The sequence below is a fragment of the Myiozetetes cayanensis genome, unplaced genomic scaffold, assembly GCF_022539395.1.
Source record: "Myiozetetes cayanensis isolate MyiCay16 unplaced genomic scaffold, myiCay2020 scf5-8, whole genome shotgun sequence".
NCBI classification, from domain to species: Eukaryota; Metazoa; Chordata; class Aves; order Passeriformes; family Tyrannidae; genus Myiozetetes; species Myiozetetes cayanensis.
Window position 1 is genome coordinate 59,340,311 of NW_026087742.1, and position 23,241 is coordinate 59,363,551.

A 23,241-nucleotide genomic window follows, 5' to 3' on the forward strand; every position below is an offset into this window, starting at 1 on the left:
ACCACGTGGGGCCGCTCCGGCGGCCACCGCTGAACGCGTCACGTCCGGGGCTGAGGAAGGAAAGTCCTCCTGGATAGGCGGGAGTCGCATCATCCGAATGCGCCGGAGGGGCGGGGACCAGCGAGCAGGGAAGGGGAGCGGGACGGGGGCGAGGGGCCGGGCAGTGCTCCGGAGCCGGCTGTGCCATGGCCCGACAGCTCATCGGCCCCGCGCTGCCGCCCGGCTTCCCGCGCCGCGCCGAGGCGGACCCGGGCGAGGACTTCAGCCAGGGTGAGGGCACAGGGATGCGCCGGGGGTGGGATAACGGGGCTCCCAGTCCCTGTGCCACGGCGCGGGATGCGCCGGGGGCGGGATAACGGGGATAACCGCACGGGATGCGCCAGTGCGGCACCTGGATGGAGCTAATCTTCGCGGAGGGGGGGGAATTATTACAGTGGCTTTTTCAGGGGAAAAAAAAAAAAAGCTTTATGTGATGGGATACTACAAATACGAAACGGCCAAAAACTTGTTAAGGAAAAGTACTGCTTGCAGTCCTTCATTTTTTCCTGCTCGAGTCTCACGTGGGCTTTGAAACCTGCGCTCTTTGGTAGCTCCGAGTGCGTGATGGGCAGGAGAGCGAGGCGGAGGTTGGGTCTTTGTCAGAACAAACCACCTCAGCAAACTAGTTTTCCAGGCAGCGTACCTCGGGATGCGGAACGGACTGGCAGTCGTTGGGGCTGTGGTGCCTCACCTGCCAGGGTCTTTGATGTTGAGAGCCGTCGTGTCAGAAGGGGGGACCTTCTCTGAGACCAGCCGACTGCCAGGCTGGCTCTCCTGCAGTGGAGCTCGGTTTCTCACGCTTAAATACTAGCATGTTCCCTGTCAGTAATATCTCTGGAATCAGAACTTTGAGCTAGTTAGCACTCTCTGTCTTTAATTCGGGTTCAAGTCACTAGTATACATATTCAGTTTCTTTCAGTGTGTCAGTGATCGTTCAGTTATCCCAAAGAAAGGGGCTTTGATGCGAGAGGTTTGCTGTGTTCGTCTTCTCTCCTAATCCAGAAGAGGGAGCAATAGGAAGAGGGAGCAAAGATGCTGCATTAGCCGACACCATGGCAACGTGAAGCGGCGTGTCCCTAGCTCGCCTTTGTGCAGAAGCCCTGACTACACGCTTGTTTGAGCTCATGAAGCCTTTCCTTTTCATATCTGTCTTGATGGCTTATTCACTTTCCATCAGCGTACTGATGCATGTTGCAAGTATCTATACTGTGTATGAATCCACAAGTTAAACATGTCGTTAGGCTTATCATGATTTTGTGACACCGAGTGTTTTGGCAGTATCTAGTCAAGGTTACTCAGCCTAGTTTGCCCACTTTTTTGTCCCAATGTACATCAGTTCCATACTATTACAGTTGCACTGGCAGATCTGCTTGGAGATTTCTGTGTGAAGTGGGTGAAGGAATTTATTTGCTTTAAAAAAAAACAAACAAAAAAGCCCAAACCTCAACTACTGGGAGGTTGTTTGTTTGTTTTTATAACTTTTACAAACTTTTCCTAACTTAAAACAGCTTCTCACAAAAACTAAGTGTACCTGCTCACCACATGAGGCATACTTGCTCCAGTGAAGAGGAGGAAGATAGACCAGGCTTTTCCAATATGTTTTCTTTCCCTGTGATCTCACTGAGCAGTGGTCTCACTGAGTTGCTCATTGCTTTTCTTTAAGAACACTTATGTTTTTATTCTACTTTCATAGTTTCTGCCTCCCAACAGCAACAAAGTAGGACTTTGGACAGCCTGTGGCAGCATAGTCAAGAGAAGATTCTCAGCCAGGTGCGAGAAGTAGAACACAGTGGTTATGTATGATTATGATTAGGTTTGTTACTGGTACAGTATGTAAACATTGCCAGTGCAGTATCTAAACAGCAACTCTATCATCTACTGCAATGGATTATTGTATAATTAGATTGTGGTCCCTCCTGTGAGTCATGAACTTCTGTGAGATCCCCGTGCTTTCTAAGCTTCTTAGAGAAGTCTGGGTGTGGCTGGGTCCACCACAGTCTCAGATATGTCTGTGTTCACATAGTCTCAGATATGGCCAACAGTTTATGTTTAAAGGGTTATAAGCAAGTTTGATTAGAAACATAGAACTTTCCAGTCTTTGGCCATGCAGAATTCACAATTACAAAGCACCTATGTAGTTACTTTAGGATTTTATCTCCATACTTGACCAGATCTTAGTGCTTTTAAAACTCACCCATCCAAAAGTGAGTGTTCCCTGTCTTTGGCCTGGATGTACCCTGCATTCATCTCTGATGGGGCTGATCCACCCGGAAGCTGCGTGCAACCTTGGGAGATCAGTTGGTCCAGTCTCCAGCAGCATTTTATACCTTTTGCAGGCTGATGTGCACCACAGTCAGTAGCAAACTTCTCAGGTCCCCCTTGAGGTCCCACCCTGCCCTCCCTCGGCTCTGGATGCATCATCCAGACACTTCCTCCTGCAATACTCACGTGGTGTTCTTGCCATAGGACAAACCACATTGCCCACCAGAGACAGACAAAAAAAGGAGAGGGAGAGTGTATGTGGGGGAAAATGCACTCCAAGACCCAAATATCTCTGCTGTCAGAGAATTGATGCTACTAATACTTTGTCATCCTTAATCAGGAAGATGATGGGAGCAGATGGTAGTTGGACATACCCAAAAGCTCATCCCTTGTAAATTCTTTACCTTCTTCATCTTGTCACTGTTCAACCCATGGGACACACTCATCACCTGATTCTTCACCTAGTGCTTTGAAGCTGGCCTAATTGTGCTCGTGCTAATTGTGCTAACTGTGCTCATACTTCCTTTGGTCTGTTTGTCCATGCTACTGCACTGTCCTTGTACCAGCAGGAGAGAAATGCTAGGGAATGGCTAAAATAATCAGATGTAGAAGGGAGTTTTGTCTATTTCAGCATTGAGACCACATTTGTTTAGTACTGATGTGTTGATGTGATATGTCTGAGTTGATCTGCCACTATTGCTTAAAGGTGAAAGGCCCTGTCTGTCCCTGAGAACTTCCCAGTGCATACCTGATGGTGTGGTAGAGTGCTCAGAATCCTGAAATACAGTAGAAATTAACAAAACAAAAAGTTTTTAATTTGTTTTCTGAATTGAATTGACTTAATTTTCAGGCAGAGAGTCAACAGAGCCAGCTCACTGGAGAAGGCAAGTCAGAGCAACATTAGTAGGATGGCCATTTCTAGCAGCCCTAAAACATTCACTTCAGTCTGACTTGGTTCTGTTTCTCTCCTCTCCATCCCCAGAATTTCCTTCTCATACTTTTTTATCCCATTGTTCTGCTCCAAATTGTTCTGAGTTCTAGTTATTTTGTCACTTTTCTGTTGCTCTACTATTACTATCTGTATTTTCCCACTTTCCCTGGCTTTCAGCATATTTCATTCACAGACTTCTGATTAGATCTTGGCCTCCCTTCTCACCCCTTCCTTTCTTTGCTCCCAGAATTTATGCTTAGCAATTCCCATTCCTACTTTTCTACTCTTTCCTGCAGCTCCCCAAACCACCCTATCTATAGCTATATCCTTGCCTGTGCAGATTTTTAGTCTCAGTCAGTACCATGACCATATTAAGATTTAATCCCAAGTTTCTTTCTCCTCTGTTTCTTTTCATCACATCCAATGCCTTTGTCTTCCTTAGGCTTTAAATGCCAGTTTCCCTTCATTAATCAGTCTCTGTCTCTATTTTGTTCCTGGTTGTCCTTCTTGGGCTGCAATTCCACGAACAAACAGTTCTTTCAGAGGAGTGCTGGGGTTTGCAGTGTTATTTTTATGCCTCTCAAGTTCCCTGATCCACTTTATTGCAGAGTCCATGCAAACAGTTGTGCCAACGTGACAGAGAGGAATTGGGATGAAAGTGTGTATGTTAGCCCTGATTTTGGACAACATGTCAGTGGGACCAGTCTCCCTCCATAAATAGTTTTGGGTTTAGAATCATAGAATCAACTGGGTTAGAAAAGACCTCTTGGATTGCCAAGTCCAACCCTTAATCCAACCCCACTGTGATTACTAGTCCATGGCACTAAGTGCCACATCCAGTCTCATCTTAAAAACCTTGAGGGACGGTGAATCCACCACCTCCCTGGCCCCGCTCTGACCAAGTCAAAGACAAATTTGTCAGGACGGAAGATCTGTCCAAAGGATACAGTCCGTGGTGCTGGGTTCCAGGTCCACAAGGATGGCACGTGGGACATACTTGTTACCAGCAGCTTCACTGTAGTAGACTTTGATCCTCTCCAGCTGAGTTCTTTCCAGCTCACAAAGCTGCTCCCAATTTCTCTCTTTGTCTGTAGTGTCAGACTCATCAAACTGCACCTGAGTTTGTTCCTTTCACTCCAAGTCCGTTCTCTTACCTGTCTGCATTCAGAGCAAATGAAGTCTGCTTGCATGGTGTCAGGGCACCAGGCAGCTGGAGAAAGCTGTTTGTGCAGGTTTTGTCTGGATTTTAAGTGCTTTATATGTAGTGGTGCTTCTCATACCAAAAGAGGAGACTTCTTGATAGCAGTTTTTATTCCTATTTAGCATTCATCTGTTGTTTCTCTGTCATATTGAGCTTATTTTACCTTTATAGACTAGAGTGTTCTGTTGTTTGAATTTTTTGGGGGAGCGACGGGGCAGTTTGTTGGGGTTTTTTTTCCTTCTTAGTGCTGAAAAGGATTTTTATGTCCCAGTTAAAGTCTTTCCTATTAAAACAGAAAACAAAGAAGTGGTATATCTGTCTGGATGCTTTGTAACTAGTAGACTGTCATTGTTCTGTGTCTTGTGCTCAAGATGAGTAAAAGCTTTATTAAGCTCGCTCGAAGGACTCGATTTCTGCCTGGCCTTTGTCAGCTAACAATGGAACCATAATCTGTATCAGGTTTCAGATTTCGCACTATCAAAAAGTCCTAGTTCTTTAACTGGAGATGCAATTTCCTGGTACCATTCATCTTCTCATCTAACCCTTGACTATTCATAAAGCGAACAATGTCTTATTCTCACCCAAACACCTCTCTGTCCTGTCAGTCTTGTACTCAGTTCTGGAAATATTAAAAGGAGGAATGGTTTCTGTGCCTCAGGATGCTAAATCATCAGTAGGCTGTTCATAATGTGCCTCTGTAAATGGATGCTGGTCCTGCATACGTTGCCCTGGATCTGGGAAGGCCTCTTATGTTGGGGCCATTGCTGGTTTTTGCTTACTCCAGTTGGCTCGTTGTTGATTGAACCTGTGAGGGTATCCCTATTAAGTGTCTTCTTTGGGGGACATTTGCTTTTAGGATCAATGGTTAAGCTTCTTCTGGATCAATGTACATGGTACTGTATCCAAAAACATCTATAAAGATCAGTGCCTGCTGGTGGGGACAGTGCCAGAAACAGCTCGGGCCTGTTAGTAGTGTTAGTGTCTGAATTTTTCCTTTGCTGGGATATTCCCCCTTGTCATTAATGCAGAGAGTGAAGGGTTGACAGGAGCATGAGATCTCCATCCACTGCCCTGAACTTCTGACAGCAATGATTCTTTGAAAAATGCATTCTCTGAATGCCTAAATCATCCCTTTTTCAGCAGAGTACTTAAGTCTGTGCCTGCTTAAGTCTGTTCACGTTTAGCTGAACTGGGAGTAACTTTAATGGTTAAACTATTCCTAAAGCAGGCTGGCATTTAATTTAATACTTTATGGTTGCAATGCTCCCATTTAATACTCTATGACCTCCCACTCTGTGTATGCACAAATTATTTGTTTCTTCACCAGTAAGCCTCAAGAGCTTTACTAAGGGGGTCGTTTCTTTTAAATATACTGGTTTATACCACATGCATTGTAAATCAGTTGTTATATAAAACAGGGCTTTCTAGTCCTATTCCAGAAGACACTCATTTAGTAGTGGATTAGTATAATTCAGTGCAGGTTGTTCACTGAAATACGGTGCTGAAAAAAGTAACTTCTAGAATTTTGTGTAGATATCTTCTCTAAATGCCAGACAGAGCAGTGATTGAATAAACTTAATTCCAAGTAGATACCTATTTTAGGAATGCCACGATAGATCATACTCATTTGAAATGTTTAATAAGTATCCTCATTAAAGCTGGTCAGGTAGAAGGTTCGCTGCCCATGGCAGGGGGGCTAGAACTAGATGATCTTTAAGGTCCCTGCCAATCCAAACCACTCTGTGATTTTGTGATCCCAAATAACTCTGAATGTTCAGTTGCAGGACCAGCACTGCCTCCAGGCTACAAAAGCAGCTGTAGCTCAGAAACTCCTGACAGTGAGGACGACTCAGAATCTCTTCCTCTACACAGAAATGCAAACAGAGATTCTGAAGAGGAGACAGGAGGAGATCCAGCATCCAAGTGAGTATGGTCTTACAATATTTGTATGCTTACCTTGTATTGAAAAGTAAATGTGTCTGTCTAAATTATGAGAAAGGGACAATGGTGTGTAAAGGAAAAAAAAAAAGGTAAACTCTATACCTGTGTAAGACTTTTGATGATGTGTTCTGCATGTTCTTTGTGGTCAAGAACGTTAAGCTGACCTGTTTGATACCCTACAGTGGAATTAAGTTATTTGGGTCAATCAGATCTCTGTGTTTACATGTTTTCTTTTAGGTCTGTAATTTTGGGTGTTTATACTAAGGACAGGCACCACTTATCATGTACGTATTTGGTACTGTTTTGCCCTGGTTTTGGTATACTATCGTTGAGAGGACCGTGAAAACTATTTATGGGCATGAATTTATGCATTCAGTTAAGTCAACTCTAATGAAAAAAAAACCTGAATTGTTTAGCAAGTAATGGGAGTCTGTACATACTCTCATTTGGTGGGTTGATTACTCACAAGTGCTGTGTTTAGAATTCGTGTGTGTTTATTCTAGGCATTGTATAAGAGACTTGAGGGTCATTATGCCATCTTAATGAATGTTAGAGTAATTATTACTCACTTTTTTCTTGTTTTCTCATTCAATAGTTTTTCAGTTAATTAGAATTGAACTGGGAAAAATACTACTCAAAATGCAGACAGTGTATAAAAATGGAGAAAAAAGTGTGCTGAATTTTAAATTACTTTGGGACTGGAAATTGGTATTTCAACATTATACTACTCTTCTTTCTACAGCAAAAGCATTTTTAATGGGTTTTTTGGTTTTGTTTTTTTTTTAAATGCCAGAGCATTTTTGGAGTGAAGCTTATGCTCCCAATTTTTCAATTGCTTCAAATTATTTTGGATCCTTTTGCATTGTTTCCTTGGTAACAGTAGGATATTTAGTACATAAGAGCATCTGAAATAATTTGATCTATTTTTTTCCTTTTTAAAATGTAGATAATTGCTATGTATGTCAAGGTAATTATGAAGTAAAATCTATATTTGCAGAAAGCCGAAAAGAATTCTTGAAGATGACGATGATGATGGCTTTTTTGGGCCTGCTCTTCCTCCTGGATTTAAAAAACAGGATGATTCTCCAGAGAGGTAATCAAAATGGAATTATATTCAGATTCTTTTCCTTAAAATACAATTATTTTAGATAAAATATTTTGCGTCACTATTACAGAACACTTCAATCGTGCACTTCAGATTCAGATGATTAGAACTAATTCTTCCTCCACATTCTGAGAACAGGAACAGCATTCCCTTGACACAGCCCTCTTAGACCTGGTTGGAGGGAAAAAGAACAAATGTGAATTGTCTCAGATGTATTTTGAATGTCAAATTTCTTCCATTTCTTTTGATAAGTCTCAGGTCAGTGCAGAAAAAAACCCAAATTACAGGTAGGAGGATCCATAGTTTTGTAGTTCATTCTGGGCTGTGGGGAATTAGGGCAGTTAGCTTTTGTGTGGTGCAACACAGTGCAGACTATTAGGACTGTCATTTGCTAATGCATCCAGGATTATTGTTTAAGTGTCTCCAGGTACAAAACTCCTCTGGACAGTGTAGGTTTCTAGAAAACAGGCTGTCGTGTCTAAGGTAATAAGCATTATTTTTGGTCTCTATCAGGAAGCTTTCCATTTGGTTGCACACAATTATAAAATACTTCCCAAAAATACCTATTTATGGATTTTCTGCGCAGAACTCAACCATGTCTCACAGCCTTTTAGTCTTTACAGTAACCTGTACTTCCTTTTGTAATTTGAAATGATAATCCATCAGTGATTATCATTTGGTGCTTCCAAGGGGATGCTTACTGATAAAAAGTACAAGAGTCTCTTGATCACTGTTACCTTCCTCAGAGCAATAGGGAGCTGGTAGAGAAAATAAAGCAATACCTGCCTGTCAGGGGTGAGTTTTCATTTCTAGGAAGATGACTGAGTTTATTGCTGAGCTGTGTATGTAGTATACCATCTCAAAGGAAATTTCAAAGTGAAATGTTTTTTCAGTTTTGATAAATTTTTATGATGCTTGGCAGCAGTTAGGAAAACAAGATTTACGTGACCAAGGTTATTTTGAAGTATCCTCTTCATATGTTTGGTTCAATTTGCTGTAATCAACAAACTCTTTTGTAATTGTGGGTATCATGCTCAGTGGGCTCGTTTGGTGCTTTCATTGTCCCAAGAATAATAATTATTTCATTTTTCTTGTGTTCCGTATGCACAGTGTGTTATTTTAATTATAAAATTTTGGAGGTCACTAAAACTAAGGGGATCTCTTATAAAGCAAATAAATGCTTTTAACTTTTAGTATCAGCAGAAGTAGCCTTCTTGCTTTCTTGAGTTTTGACGTGAATACTCATGGTAAAATGGAAAAGAGGAAGAAAAGAGGCCTTGTAGTTTGAAGGTTAGGGAGTTGAGCACTAACACCTGTTATATAACCTTTGTCTTTTGTACGTTGACCAAACTTCTATTTTTACTTATTTTATTTCCAAAACGCTGGATAACTTGCATTTACATTGAGGCAAGAGTCTGCTCTGTGTCTATGAGTATGAGAAATTAAAGCAATAGAAGACACTTGCTATCTTTTTTTCCTGCCTCACCATGCAACTGCTCCTAGGACACACTGAGAAAGCAGATTGAGCAGAGCTGTTTTGCACCCAGCCTGATTCCCTGAATAGGTGGGAAAGATGTGATGTGTGGGAAGAGCCTTGTCTGCCTTCCACCCCCGTACACCTGGGAGCCTGGTTGCACTGACACAACTGAGGTGTATAAGCTGTGCTGGGCAGAGACACTGCTGCTGACTCCGTGTCCCTGCTGAATGCCTGTAGCCTTGAGCAGATTGCCAGCTGACAACCAAGCCATGAATAATTGAAACAAGTGCAGGCTGTTTGTTTCAGTGTGTGGACGTACTGTTTATTAGTTTTGTGTGACATACTCATTCTTCTAGAAAAGCTTTTGTTCTGTTACATCTTTTCCAGACTTGTCAAAGCAATATATTCATGATTAGGGGCAGCTCACGTGGCAATTTGCAGCTTGTTGAAAATGGTTTGAATCATTCCAGCATAAAATATGTATGTGAAAAGATTTCCTTCAACTTTGGAAATTATATTGCTGTTTATCAATGGTAGACAGAAGTGCAGCACTCATAAATATTTCTGAAGCGTTCACACATCACGGTAAAGAGCAAAGGTTAGCTTAAAAAAAATTATGTTATACATCAGAAGAATGCTGAAATGCCCGTCTTGAAACATGGATTAACAAGGATTCCCAAGTCCAACAACAAGAGAACGTTCTTTGCCATAGATGAAATAAATTATTCCTTAAATTAAACCTCAGTCCATGATAAGTTTGGGGCCATTTTTGAACATGTATATATAGGTACTGAAGCTAGTAACAGCAGTCAAAGTGTGTTTTACAGAGTTTTATTTAGGTTCCCTTCACCTGTTGAGAGACCCTTGGGGCATCCAGGAAGCTGTCAAGAGTCATGTCAGCTGTGTGCTGCTGACAAGGCATAGGGTTATTCATGTGGCTGGGGGGAGAAAGCATAAGAAATGGAAAGCGTGGGAAGGATGAATATGAGAACCATTTTTCTCTTCCTTGGAAGAGCCTTTGAGCTGTAACAGAATCAAGACAGAGCATTTGAGATTGGTTCTTTTTCATAGGTTTCACAGATACAGCCCACAACATAGATGTTTGTGTATCTTTTAGTATACTGAAAGCTTTTTTGTATAGTTTGGTTTAACTGTCTCTTCATGCAAAATAGAGGTACTCACATACTAAAATAAAAGATTTTTGGGGAGGGGGGCTGTATCTATGTAGGTTTAAATTTAATCTCTTTACCTTATATCTGAAATTTTAAAAATGGCTTTAACAACAAAGCAGTCAGGAAGGAAGGGAGGAAGATAAAATTGCAGCAGCTAGATGGGGGTGGAACTTCGTATTTAACCAAAGCTTCTTTCCTAGGTTTGAAACCTCACCAGTGCCCTTGTCCTGGCCTGAGCTCTTATTTGTTGCTCGTTTGTATCTCTGTTAGCTCTTCGTCAAGACTTTCTGATTTTTGTTTCTCCAATTTAAATCCTGACAGTAATATCACCACAGCAGGGCTACAGTGATTAGCTTATGGGGGATTGAGAAGAAGACCTTAATTAACAAATTCACTTGTTGTTACATTTGATCACCCTAAAGCTCAGAACTGAAGATGACAATAGACCAAGTCTTTGCTGATACATTGTGAGGATACTGTCACCTAGATATTTCTTCAGGTGACAGTTGTTTGAGTTTTTAATTAGCTTTTATTAGCTTTAAAGAACATTATGGTGGATTATTAAGAGGAACTCACATACAAAAGACTTTCAATACTGCAAGCACAGTTTGTAGTATTCTTTGAATTGTTTTCACCGTTGAAAAGAGATTCTCACTTTCCTGTGTTTGTGGAGACAACTGAATTAAATTGCTTGCAGAGCTGCTGCGTAAAAACAAATCAGTGAAATTACCTGGAATCACAAAACTTTCCTTCTCTGATCTGCACTTCAAGGGAAAATAAACTTAAAATCAGAGCAGTTCACTATTTCTGTTTATTGAAGAACACTAAAACTGTGGTGCAAGACAAGAACAAAATTGGGTTTGTTGGTAGAGAAGAAGGAGTGTATATTTGGCTTAACACCTTTCATTGCTCTTGAATCTGGTGAAGGAAGCTAGGGAAGAAAAAAGTAGATTTCCTTGACTATATGCTGCAACTTTCCTGGGATTTTTTTGCATCCCAGCTGTCTGCACAAACGCTCCCAAAAATTGGAGACACACTTCACTCGGTTATTTCTGCGATGTGTGCATAGGGGGCACACTTGACATTGGGAGCAAGGAGAATCACACTTTGCATCAATATTTGATTTTTATTTCTATATTAATCTGCTACATTTTTTCCCCTTCAAGGCCCATTATAGGTCCTGCATTACCACCTGGCTTTAAGAAACCTTCAGAGGACACAAGGAGTAGCAAATGTTTCATAGGACCATCTGTTTCATCAGAACTCAGTCCTCAGGTTTGTAAAAACAGAACCCTTTTGTTTAGTAATGGTTAAACAATGGTTAAACAAGTTGCAGCCTGAAAAAAAACTACTAGACATACTTTATCAGGATGACAGTTTAATTTTGGACCAGGAAGCATCTGGAATATTTTTACCTGAGTCAAATACTGAAGCATAAAAAAGCCTTAAAAACAAAAAGACTGGTCTGGTTTGTTGTGCTTTTGCTGTTAGATAGATGGTGCACTCACTGAACACAAGCAGTTGACGTATCCTAAACTGCAGTCACAGAAATTCTTCCTAACATTTTTCCATTATTTCTTTCGTTGTGCCGTCCTTGACAAGTGAACATTCTGGAAAAGTTCAGATTTTTAAAGGCATTAAAGAAGTAATGAAACCTAATAGAATGAAAGTATTTCCCTGTAGTTCCAGCTTCTACTTCTTTGCTGATGGGGGAGCAAAACAATTGAAATTTTCACAGATCTTCACCTCCTTAAAGATGTTTATCAGTGGCTACCTTAAGTTTATCCAAAAGAATACAATCAAGAGTGGCGTTACAGTGTCACTATTTGTTCTTATCAATAGCAAGATAATACCTGTAACTGGGAGTGAGGTGGTGCAGGACAGTGACACTGACACAACTTTTTGGTTTGTGTTTTTTGACTGCTCTCATCAGATCAGGTAAAACCTAGGTAGAAGTCCTGTAGTCTAATACCTAACTACAAAATAAAGCATGTGCTGCTAAAGAACATTCAGGACTAAGACGTGTGATGAAATGAAACTAGAAGTATGGGGAAAATTCAGCGCCCTGGACATGGTCTTCCAATACCATTCTGAGGGATCCAAATTGTCTATAGGAGGGGCTGGCAGACAGGGAGCAGCACTTTAGAGAAGATTGCACCCTTCTTGAGCGGCACCTCTTAAGCCAGACAGGATACCGTAAGACACCCAAAATGGTGCTGGATACCAGTGCTTGGGCAATCAAATCTCTCTCATGCTATGATAAACTGAATATTAATTCCTTGTGAGAACTAACATTTATTCTGTTTCATTTCAAAATACTTACATTTTTACATTTTACTCCCAGACACCGTGGGAGATGCTAGGAAGGAAAGATGCAAAGGCTGCTCTGAAACTTCACTTTTTTGGTTAGTAGTTGCAAAGCATATAATTCTCCAGCCTCCTACAGTGAATGTTGTCGTAATCCATCATGAAGAAAGATTATCTGACATTTCTGAGATACTCATCATCTTATAACTCCAAATAACAATTAAGCAATTTATCATAGTGACAAATCTCTTGAGGCAGGGATGTCAAAATTGGTCTGCTTATATATTTTGCAAACAAAAAAGTCTCTTTTCTTATAAATACATCTTCTAGCATCAGCTTTTTTACAGCTATTACAGAACTCACCTTTTTTCTCTTCCTAGTAATGATCTTTTTCTTACCTCTTCCTAATAATACTCCTTTTAAAATTTTTGAATATGAATTTTTGGGGTTTTTTGTTTTAATTAATTTAATTATTTTTTATTCTAGTACATCTTTAGAGGCAACTTATTTCATGCTGACTCTTCACTTAGTATTGGTGAATATAATGAAATGCCACTTATGTATTCTCAAGTAATGCTTTGTGTTTCCTGACTACACAGTCTTGTCATGCCTATTCCCATTGCTCTATCACCCACATTCAGACTGTAGCTAAATCTTTGCTCTTTTGTAGATATTGGGCACCTGAGCTTTGCTTCCAAGGCACTGTGGCATCACCATTTTCTGTCTAATTTTGCCTCCATCCACATCTGTATTTTTTGAACTTGGAGGGAGGGACCTGTGAGCTTTCTGTACAACCCCTGGCAACTACAAAGATTCTTATTAACATCTAGTAATTTACAAACTTAGTTTTTTGAGCCCTTCTTCAAATAATTGCTTTGAATGCAATGCCAGAATCATGGAATCATTAAGGGTGGAAAAGACCTCCAAGATCATCAAGTCCAACCTTTGACTAATCACCACCTTGTCAACTAGACCGTGGCACTAAGTGCCACATTCAGTCATTTCTTGAACACTTCCAGGAATGGTGGCTCCACCACCTCCTTGGGCAGCCCGTTCCAATGTTTGACAACCCTTTCAGTGAAGAAATTCTTCCTGTAGGGATCCCCAAGGGATCGAAGAAGAGAATGACAGAACCAAGAGATAAGACTGGCAGATGCTGTGCATCCAGGAGCATAGTACCATGCAGGCCACTGTTACCCTACCTTGTATGTTAATCTTTCTATCATCCTTACAGAAGAATCTAAGCTCGAGGCAGTTCTTGCAGTGTGAAATTGTGATCCTTGTTATGGAGATGCCATCCAAATATTGCTAGTGTTGATAAAGCCCCGAAGTGTCGAAGATGTGTGCTTGTGTGTTTCAAATCTACCTGCAGCTACAGAGGCTGTGTGGCCGCCTGCAGAGCCATGTAAAGCACCAGGACTTTGTGTACTGCCACTGTCCTTATCACCAGTCTTGCCTCAGACAAGAGATGGTGCTTTTGGCAAAATGGAGACTAAGCATCCACGTTGAAGGGCTAGAACAGGTCTAATCTGGAGTTCTAATCCAGATTTTTGTTGTCTGGCAGATGCATTGCATTAGGTTTATATGTTCTTCTAGACAAAATCATTCTGATCTTGTAAAGCTAAAGTGTTTCTTGATGCTCTCAGCACTATGGTTGAGAAAAATGTTTTCTGTTTGGAAGGTGACAGATAGTAGCGAGGAAGAAGACAATCTTATAGGCCCAATGCCTGCAAAAGGACCGGTGGAGTCTGATGTGACTAAAGAATTTGAACGCAGAGCTCAGAGGATGAAAGAAAAACTTACTTCAGCAGACAGTGTAAGTTGCATTTCTTAGTTTCTAATATTTTGTTGCTGGATTGTATTTGTCTTTTTCTTTGCCTGTTTCTTTGTGAACCCAGTTGCAGTTCTGCTTGGGATGCTAAGTTTTTGCATTTGTTAACACAAAGAAAAATCCATGATTTCTGCTGGAAGCTAAGAGATTCAGACAGTAATTTTTGATTATGCTTTTTTTACTTTTCCCCTGCTCCTATGTCTTTCGCAAAGGATGAACCCAAGCAAGTTACCAGGGAATCATGGATGACAGAGCTTCCACCTGAGTTGAAAAGTTTTGGATTTGGCCCAAGAACATTCAAGAGACGAGCTGATGACAAATCAGGCGATAGATCTGTTTGGACAGATACTCCAGCTGACAGAGAGAGAAAAGCCAAGGTGAGCAAATGCTTGTATATTACTAATATACACTTGCAGGCAATGTATATGTAGTTGATGTTGTGTGAAAACAAAAGAAAGATACCCTGGGCTGTTAAATGAAATTTTTTTCCCCAGATTTTTCTTTGATATCAAAATCTACTAATTCAGGCTTAAAGGTAAAGGCAACAAAAGAACAATATTAAGTATAAATGATATTAATTTACTTCTTCTCCCTTTTGGAGTAGTCAGATACTCTGTATCAAGTCACTGAATTTCCAGTTAGCACGTCCAGTTTCTTCTTCTATCAAGCTGAGCAAAAAATATCTGGTGGCCTCTATCTTGGGCTCTACCCTTTAGATTTGATTAAAGTGGATATAGACTTCCTTGCTTTTTGCTTCAGACATTCTGATTATTATAGTGTGTGATTTCCTTCTACTCATCAGGAAAAAGAAGAGGCAAAAAAGTCTACCAGTAAGGATAAGGAAGAAATAGTGTTATCTGGGAGAGACAAGAAACTCATTGAGCAGGTGACTTCATACAATGTAAGTGTAATCACAAAATACTTCCTCTTCCTGTATTTCCTTTAGTTCTTCACTCTTCTGGTTCTCATCGCTAGTGCTGCTGGTTCCCATGGTGATGCCACCACAGTTTTCCCTTTTAGTGCCCAAACCTACTGCTGTTTTAAGTCATTAGAACATTTGCTATTGACTTCAACAAGAGCAGGATTGGGTCCTCTCCAAAGTGACAGAATTTGGGTTTGCATATATTGTCTGAGTTTTAGATGGTTCTTTCCTTAAATCACTCTTGTATCAGGACATGAGTGCTGGGAGTAGGCGACCTTAATTTAAATATTAGCTTGCTTCAACAAATTAGCAGCATCCCGAGAATAAAACAATGGCTTAACTTTCAGGACAAATATGCATTAACCTAAAAGAGGCTTGGTGGGCCAAGCAGATCGATGGGTTAATTACACTATGTCATTAATTACATTAACTGCTCATTACAGCAACTTCATTACATGTAGTTTTCCTCAATCTCTACATGAGCAGATAGTTTTCACAGACAGATGTCTATTACTAGAAATCTGAACTCCGCGTCAAATTTCCTCTCACTTTTCTGTCTGCCAGCCCTGTCCACTGGAGTGTATAGACTGTTGCCTGCCTTACAGCTGTTAGTTCCAGTTCTTCCCTGATGTACGGCCTGAACTCTTATGGAAGGCAGTCTGGTCTCTTGAGAGTATAATTAACTTGAGAATCACAGCCTTGGTGTATTTTACATGAATTATGTTTATCTGGCACTTCTGATAATTTATTTGTAGTTCATTAAATCACATGTCCCTCTTGACTTAGAGACTTGCAAATCCAGAGCTATTAGCATTCCGTCTTAAATTTCTGCTTTACTGTTTGTTTCTACTGTCACTTTGAATATAGTAGAATAACTTCTGTGTAAAACTTGGATTTTGCTCTCTACCATTGCCAGAATAAAACATACACAGGCCTTTACTGTTAGGGTAATGGAGTTCTCAAAAATTTGGAAGGCATCATGTTTAAGAACAGTGTTTCTTGGGTTGTTTTGTTGGGGGTTTTTGTTTGGTTTTGGTTGTTTTGTTTCTGGTTTTGTTTTTTTAATTAACTCTTATTTTCAGGTGGTTGGTTATGGGCTTTTTCTTTTAAAGTCTTTTCCTCTATTCTTCCCTATTTCTGACATTTACCAAGGATACTTTCCTAGAACAGGAGCTTTCATTCTTAGAATAGTTTCTTACAGTTTATTCTCTCTATGCTGGTGTTACATACATGCTCTGGTGCAATTCTGTCAACACTGACACAGTTATACCATGAATAAGTATTGTCCATTTTCTGTTTTCCATGAGAATCATATCTTATGTCATGTATGAACCATTATTTGTATGTGTGATGAAGTTAGTGTTTGCACAGGAAGTGAAGGAAAATGAACCTTTGGAATAAAAGAGAGCTGCTCATCTTATTGCACTTTTTGATGAGAGAATTGGTTTGGATAGACAAATGCCCTGTATCTGAGTACAGGATGGACCACATCCTGTGGTCTTGTGAGAACTAATCCTGTTCCTGTGTGAAATCAGCAGTTTTATGTTGTATTTGGGCTGGATCATGCTCTTTAAGAAGTGCAACTTAAGCCCTTGGCTTGGCAAAAGACGTGCTCTAGCTCTAGCCTGTGACTTCGTCCTGTGGGCTTTCAACAGACGATTCAAAGTTAGGAACATACATTAAAAAAACCATTGTAGTGCATGAAAGTAAGATCAAAAGGGTATCTAGCTTATTCCTGCCCCAAGCAGCAACCAAAACCAGATGCTTAGGGGACGTGTATAAGAAACTGGGCCTGTACACTGAGATATTTCTCTTGATGTCTTCGTTTGTCTCTGCTAATAATGGCAGAGCAACTTTTCTATTTCTTTTTCATTATTTTGATAACTTATCACCATTGTCTGTGGAGATTCAACAACATTCTGGGTATCTAACATCAGCGAATTATTAGTATTTTACTCAGCCTAGACAAGATTGCTCATATTTCCTGCTCAATGTGTGCTAAATTTATGATTCTATATCCACTTACTAAGCTCTCTTCTTTTTCTGGAATTTTTAGCCTTCCTAACTACAATCTTTACATTGAGGTTTTCTATGTGTTGTTCATATTCTGCAATACTTCATTTCCTTTTCTTTCTTCTCATTTTTTCCAGGAGTCAAAGAGGTCAGAATCGCTCATGGACATACATCAGAAAAAGCTGAAAAGCAAAGCTTCTGAAGAAAAGACCAAACCTCAAGAAAGAAGGCCATTTGACCGAGACCAGGATCTCAAAGTCAATCGATTTGATGAAGCACAGAAGAAAGCTCTTATAAGAAAATCCAGAGATCTGAATAGTAAATTTGAGCACAGTAAAGGCAATATGTTTTTATAAGATAAAAGCTTTTTTGAAGTGAAGTCAGTTAAACTTTGAGTACTTAATTTTTGAAAGTACCTTTCTGTAAATATTTGTATGCAAAATAAATATCCTGATGTTTAACTATTTTTCCTTGTCTGTAAATATCCTGTTAGGGAGGATCATCTATATTAAAACTAACCCAGTAAAGGAAAGTCCTGGTATAGAAAAAGATAATGTAAATTTGCTACTTTAAAACTTTGATAAGTATATTTTTTTGTTGCTAGTATATACATAATTAATTAAAGTAGGTGTTATTTTAAGGAGTTCTAGATTTGATCTTGAAATGCAATTGGCAGTTTTGCCTTTTCACCTTTCATGCTTCAGATATTCTTGTTGAGCCTGACCTGAAGGCCATGGAAAAATCCCCTTTAGGCTTGTGGGCAGAACATTGCTTGACTGGAGTTCCTGCTGGGGAGTATAAACTAAAATGGCAGCTTTTACATCTACCCAGCATTTTTATTTATGTGAATGTGTGTCTGTACATACATACAGGTTTATATATACAGTATAGTTTCTGTACTATATCAGGAAGAGCTAGTGGTAGCAGAAGTAGTAAAACCTCAAGGTTTTCAGATTTAGTTGTAAAATAGTATATGAGAAGAGAAAATCTAATTTGCGTTCCAATTTGTAAGGCTTGTCAGCAGAAATCCATCTTTTTTTAAGCAAATGCAACAGGAAAATCAAAATTAAGCTTATTTTGTCAGTTAATTTGCAGAGCAGAACAGCTCTTCTGTATCAAAAAGGAAATAAATCTGACATTTAAAAAAGCCTACATTCATGCTTAGAGTTCTTTACCTCTTCTGTGTGTGAGCAGCAGAAGCGTTTGTTAAACATTGGAACAGGGCTGCCCAGGGAAGTGGTGGAGTCACCACCCTGGAGACGTTCAAGAAATGACTGGATGTGGCACTTAGTGCCACAGTCTAGTTGACATCATCAGTCAAAGGTTGGGTTTGATGATCTAGGAGGTCTTTTCCAAACCATTCGATTCTGGTATTCTGTGTTACTCAAAATTAGACTTGTACTTTTACCCTTTTTGATTCGAACAATGCTTGGGGTCCTTTTTGAGGCGTTACTGAAAGGATCTATATATGGAAATAATTTTATATATGAGATGCTGGTAACTTGTTTGGAAGTATTAAATACTGTGGAGTTTGCTGTAATTTTAAAAAGGCTGCCCTCATAGATGGTGCCTGGGTTGGTTCACATTCGTGGAGCAGTGGCCTAACAATCCCCAGAAACGAATGGCTAAAAACTTGGTCTTATTTTATTGCACATGGACATGAGCCCAAGACACAGGCTCCATGTGCTGAGAAGTCTTGGAGAGCTTCCAGTGTTGCAAATGAATGCTTACATAAAATGTATTTAGATACTGCTTTTTCTTTTTTAATAGACAATTTATTTTGCTCCCCAAAAAATCTGCTACCTTCAGAAGAAAGAGGGACTGATTTTGTATTGTATTTGCTTTTTCTTTGATCAGTTTTTAGTTTCTGAGCCTTTTGTTTTGAGGTGAGAGGAGGGTTTAAACAAGGGCTATTTATTTTTCCTCCCCTAATACAGACTTCTCTTAGTGTCTCCTACTTTTTTAACTCAGCCAGCAAAGCCTCATTGGATTTCTACTTTCTGAGCAACTGTAGATTTCTTAATTGGAAAAGCAGTGTTAGAAATGTTTGGGGTTTTTTCAGGCAACTGAAGCAATGACAGGGTAAGCATGGTGTGACTAACTGAACCTTCATGGTTGACAAAAGATTATTTCATGAGCACATCGTGCAGTCCTCACTTATTCAGGCGAGTCTGGAGCAGGGAAGAGGGCTGCTTGTGTGAAGATTTTGTTGTTGTTATGTACTTTGTTTCCATTTTTGTTCCTTGGTCCCTCCTCCTCCAAACTGAGGACCAGTCATCAGATGTCCCAGGTGACCAGACCGTGCCATCCAGCTGTCTTCTGCTATTTGCTCTTTGTCCTCCCCAGCTCCATTATGGTCTCCTGCCCTCTCCAGGGATGTGTTTGAGTGGAAGCTCTGCAGTGTTGCTCCAGAGGAGAGCTCTTGTAACAGGAGTGCAGGCAGCCCTTTTGTGGTCCTACATTGTACCTCTGTATGTGGGACATGTGGTTCTAATTAGTGAAGCCTTGATGAGATGAGATGAGAACTGGAAACTTGTTTTCAGTCATCTGCTGCACATTTTCTTCTCCACTCTGAGGGAGCCTTTCAAAGATTTGATGAAATCCGTGTTACGCGCTTGAGATGGAGGAAAGTGGAATTGTTGAGAGCTCAAGTTAAGCTTTTCATTACTTTGTGTAAATTGAGTGAACCTTTCAATTGCCTTAATACACAAAGTCATCTCACCCATGTGAAGCCATTCCCTCAAATAGCCATTAGAACAAGCAGTAACTCAGTAAATCACAGGCTTTGTAAGCTTTTGTGGGAAAAGATGAGGCATCCTCTACAATTTGGACAAGTTGTAAAGCATTTCTGCAGAAACGTTAGGGGAGGATTTTTCAGAATCTCATTTGAAAAACCGGAATCTATTTCACAGAAAATCCTGTCCATAATTGCTATGTAACATTTCTGGTAACCAGCTCCCGACACAGATTTAATATATACTACTGCTATTCTGCAGTGCCAGCCTGTGTCACAGCATATTGACTCCAGGCATATCAGGAAACCCTGTTTTGTAAAAAAAATGTCAGGAAGGTTTTCCTGGATGTGGAAAGTCTACCAGCCTAGATTTTAAAGCTCTTGCCTTTGGTTTGTGCTGGCATAGACATCCTTTTTAATACTGATGTTGAAAATTTCTGCTCAAGAGTAGGGTCCCCCTCTTTCTGAAATGTTAAATAGGTGTGTAATTCATAGTGTGATCAATAAAAAGAAGGCTTTTGTGGTAGGCATATGATACATTGGAAGTTTAAAGGGAATTTAAGGAACATTATCTGTTAATAGCAAAAAAAAAAAAGAAAGCCAACCCTTGTTGAATCTGCTGTTACTGAGGAACAATTAAAAGCAATAAAGGCATTTCAAGAAAATGTACAGATTTCTTTACATCTACCATGATGTTTAAGCTGGAAAATGATATACTAATACCTGAGTAAAATCCCTATCTCTGCTATTTTGATGTAAACACCTATTTGTAGAGAGTTATTTTTTGCTTCTGCTGTTGGTGTATGTCCTGTGCATGCTGGATTTTCTGGATGAACTGCATTTCCCAAATAATAAACAGCAATAGCAATGCATTTTAATGATGGCTTTGCTGGCATCAAGTTCTTGGCAGCAAAGTGGCATTGGTGAAATTGCTTTCTTCTAGAAAGAAACATTGAGATGAAACACTGATATGTTTCTGTCCACTAGGAAAGAGAGTTTTATGGATAGAAGAAGTTTCTAAATGCTCCAGAGGACTCCAAGATTTCAGGGCTAATTGAGCTTGGGGACTTGTTTTGTTTCTGAAATGAAAACTTATTTTTGTCCAGCCAATTTTGAATCATGTGGTTTTTTAAGAGTAATATAGCATTAAAAATCAGAATCTGAGAAAACTTTCTGTACATGCATCCTCAACTTCTGCCACCCTACCTGCATACAGTGAATATAGTTTCTAATTGTGTGATGACTTAATTCTCAAATAAAACACATGCATGTGATTTTCTGTCCTTATGAATTGTGTGCAGTGGCTTATATGCTAGGGAAAAAAACCCCTAACAAGTTATGCAGTGTCTTTCAGCCAACATATTTAGATTTTTCTCATTTGCTTACAAATGAAATGGTGTCTTTCTACATAAGGAATGCAATGGCAGCTCCCAGTTGTTGTGCATCCATGAAATGCATCTTCCTGATGCTCCCAGCTCTGACAGATGAATGGGAAGTGGTGACCCTCAACAATAACTCACCCAAGTGTGGCATTCCTGTTCTTTCCGAATGTGACATAGAGGCTGAAACATTACCCTGCAGAGCTGAATTTTTTCATAGCAGTCACTTCTCAGTCCTCCCAAAGTGACCATCACTGCAACAGGCAAAAGCCCTTTTTTCATCGTCCCATCTTTGTTTCTTGTGGTTCTGGTCATCTGTTTCCTTAGACTGGTCTTTAAACCAGTAATAAATCCCATTCCTCTTTGAAATTATACCATTTTGAATCAGCACGGCAAATCAAGCCTTGTTTTTAAAAAACAAAGTCTTCCTTTTAGAGTGGGAACTTAAGGTCTCTAGGAGACAGCAGCACAGACTGTCATTTCAGCAGGAGCAGCTGCAGCTGTGACTTCTTCCAAATAAGTATTCCAAACATAAATATTCAGAAAGATTTCTTGCTTTCAGACTTTAGAGGAAGGCGGGGAAAAGAAGTGGCTGGGCCAGGCTTGCCACCCATCAGCTTAGGTCAGGAAGGAATTTGCCGGAGCCCAGACACGATGGGAAGAGGACAAGCATTGAGTTATTACATCAGCCACAGCTCAGGGAAGAGAAGACCCTTTGCCCACTGGATCTTGACAGAGGGGTTTATGGCAGAGCAGCAGAACTGTGGCACAATCCTGACCCCATCAGCTGCTCTGATTGAGTCCTGCAAGCCAGACTTTGGTTCAAACAGTGGAAATTCTGAAGCAGGAGAGCCCCACCGGTACATGTCTGCCTTCCTTATCTTGAGCAGCAGCCCTATTGCTCAGCAGGACCCATCTCTTCATTAGCCATGGCCCTTCCTAAATAAACATCTTGAAGACACTTCTATTTAGTGTCTGACCAGACAGCCTAGGGGGGCTCCCACAGCACTATTGGGCTGGATCCATCCTGGCTGCTTGGCTCATACCTCTGTGGCATCCAGCAGCCTACACAGCATAAGTTGGCTTAGGTCCACCATGACTTCTTTTTGTTAATTTTTTAAGCATTTAAGTCTCCAAAGTGAGTGCTCTGGATCTGGCTTGGTTTTGTGTTACAGAACCACACTGCTTTGGCTTGGAGTTTAGTTCCCTCCAAGTTTGGCTTGGAGGGAACTAAAAGCCCTCTGACTACACTTGGGTTGTCTCCCTGGTGAGGATGAAGGGAGAAACACGAGTGCATGCATCCACCCAGCCAAAGCTAAAACCCAACCATCTCCCCTCTCCCTTAGCAGGTCAGTACTGGGAATGGGAGGACTTCCCTGGGAGAACCTGGGGCCCCCCTACCAAAGAGGCACTCCCAGCAGTGTCCCCCCCACTGGTCCCAGGGAGGTCTCATGTTGCTGCCTTGCCAGTCACCACCTTGAATTGCCACAGCACAAGCTGCCCCACAGAGCCAACCTCCTTCTCTTCCTATTAGTATTAGGAGATGCTTCAGACGCAACCATGTAGTATTGTAAACTCTGCCTTCAAAGGAAATTCTGGTATGGCTCCTCTTTCTTGTCCATGTTGGTCACAAATAAATCAGAAAGCTGTGCTGTCCAAACTGCACTGGTTGTACATGTGGTTAGGACGTCAAATTTCAAGCCCATTAGGTGCATCTCTGCATAGCTTTCATTCCCATCCCTGGCAACATACTTTAATTATTGTTTTCCAGAGGTCACCATCCCTGGAAGAGGTCAGAAGCCTAAAGGAGCTGGAGAGACATAAGCATGAAGAAGCAAACAGACCCTGTGGTCTGCAGCCCTGGAAGTGGTGTCCTTCTAAGCATTTACTTGCTATTAAGAAACATATCCTTGGAAACTGAAGAGGT

At 40.5% G+C, this 23,241-nt stretch overlaps 1 protein-coding gene across 2 annotated transcripts; it reads left to right on the forward strand.

The window, feature by feature from the left end:
* Positions 1-129: 129 nt before the first annotated feature.
* GPALPP1 (GPALPP motifs containing 1) lies at positions 130-21,222 on the forward strand. Of its 2 annotated transcripts, none has more exons than XM_050334067.1 (8): positions 130-270; positions 6,212-6,356; positions 7,372-7,467; positions 11,295-11,403; positions 14,117-14,251; positions 14,479-14,643; positions 15,069-15,167; positions 17,339-21,222. In XM_050334067.1, the coding sequence occupies exons 1-8, from the start codon at positions 186-188 to the stop codon at positions 17,555-17,557; spliced, it is 1,053 nt and encodes a 350-aa protein (XP_050190024.1). In that variant the 5' UTR covers positions 130-185; the 3' UTR covers positions 17,558-21,222. The 2 variants fall into 2 exon arrangements, with proteins under 2 accessions (XP_050190024.1, XP_050190025.1); XM_050334068.1 differs by having other exon boundaries at positions 146-270; positions 6,218-6,356.
* The last annotated feature ends 2,019 nt before the right edge of the window (positions 21,223-23,241 follow it).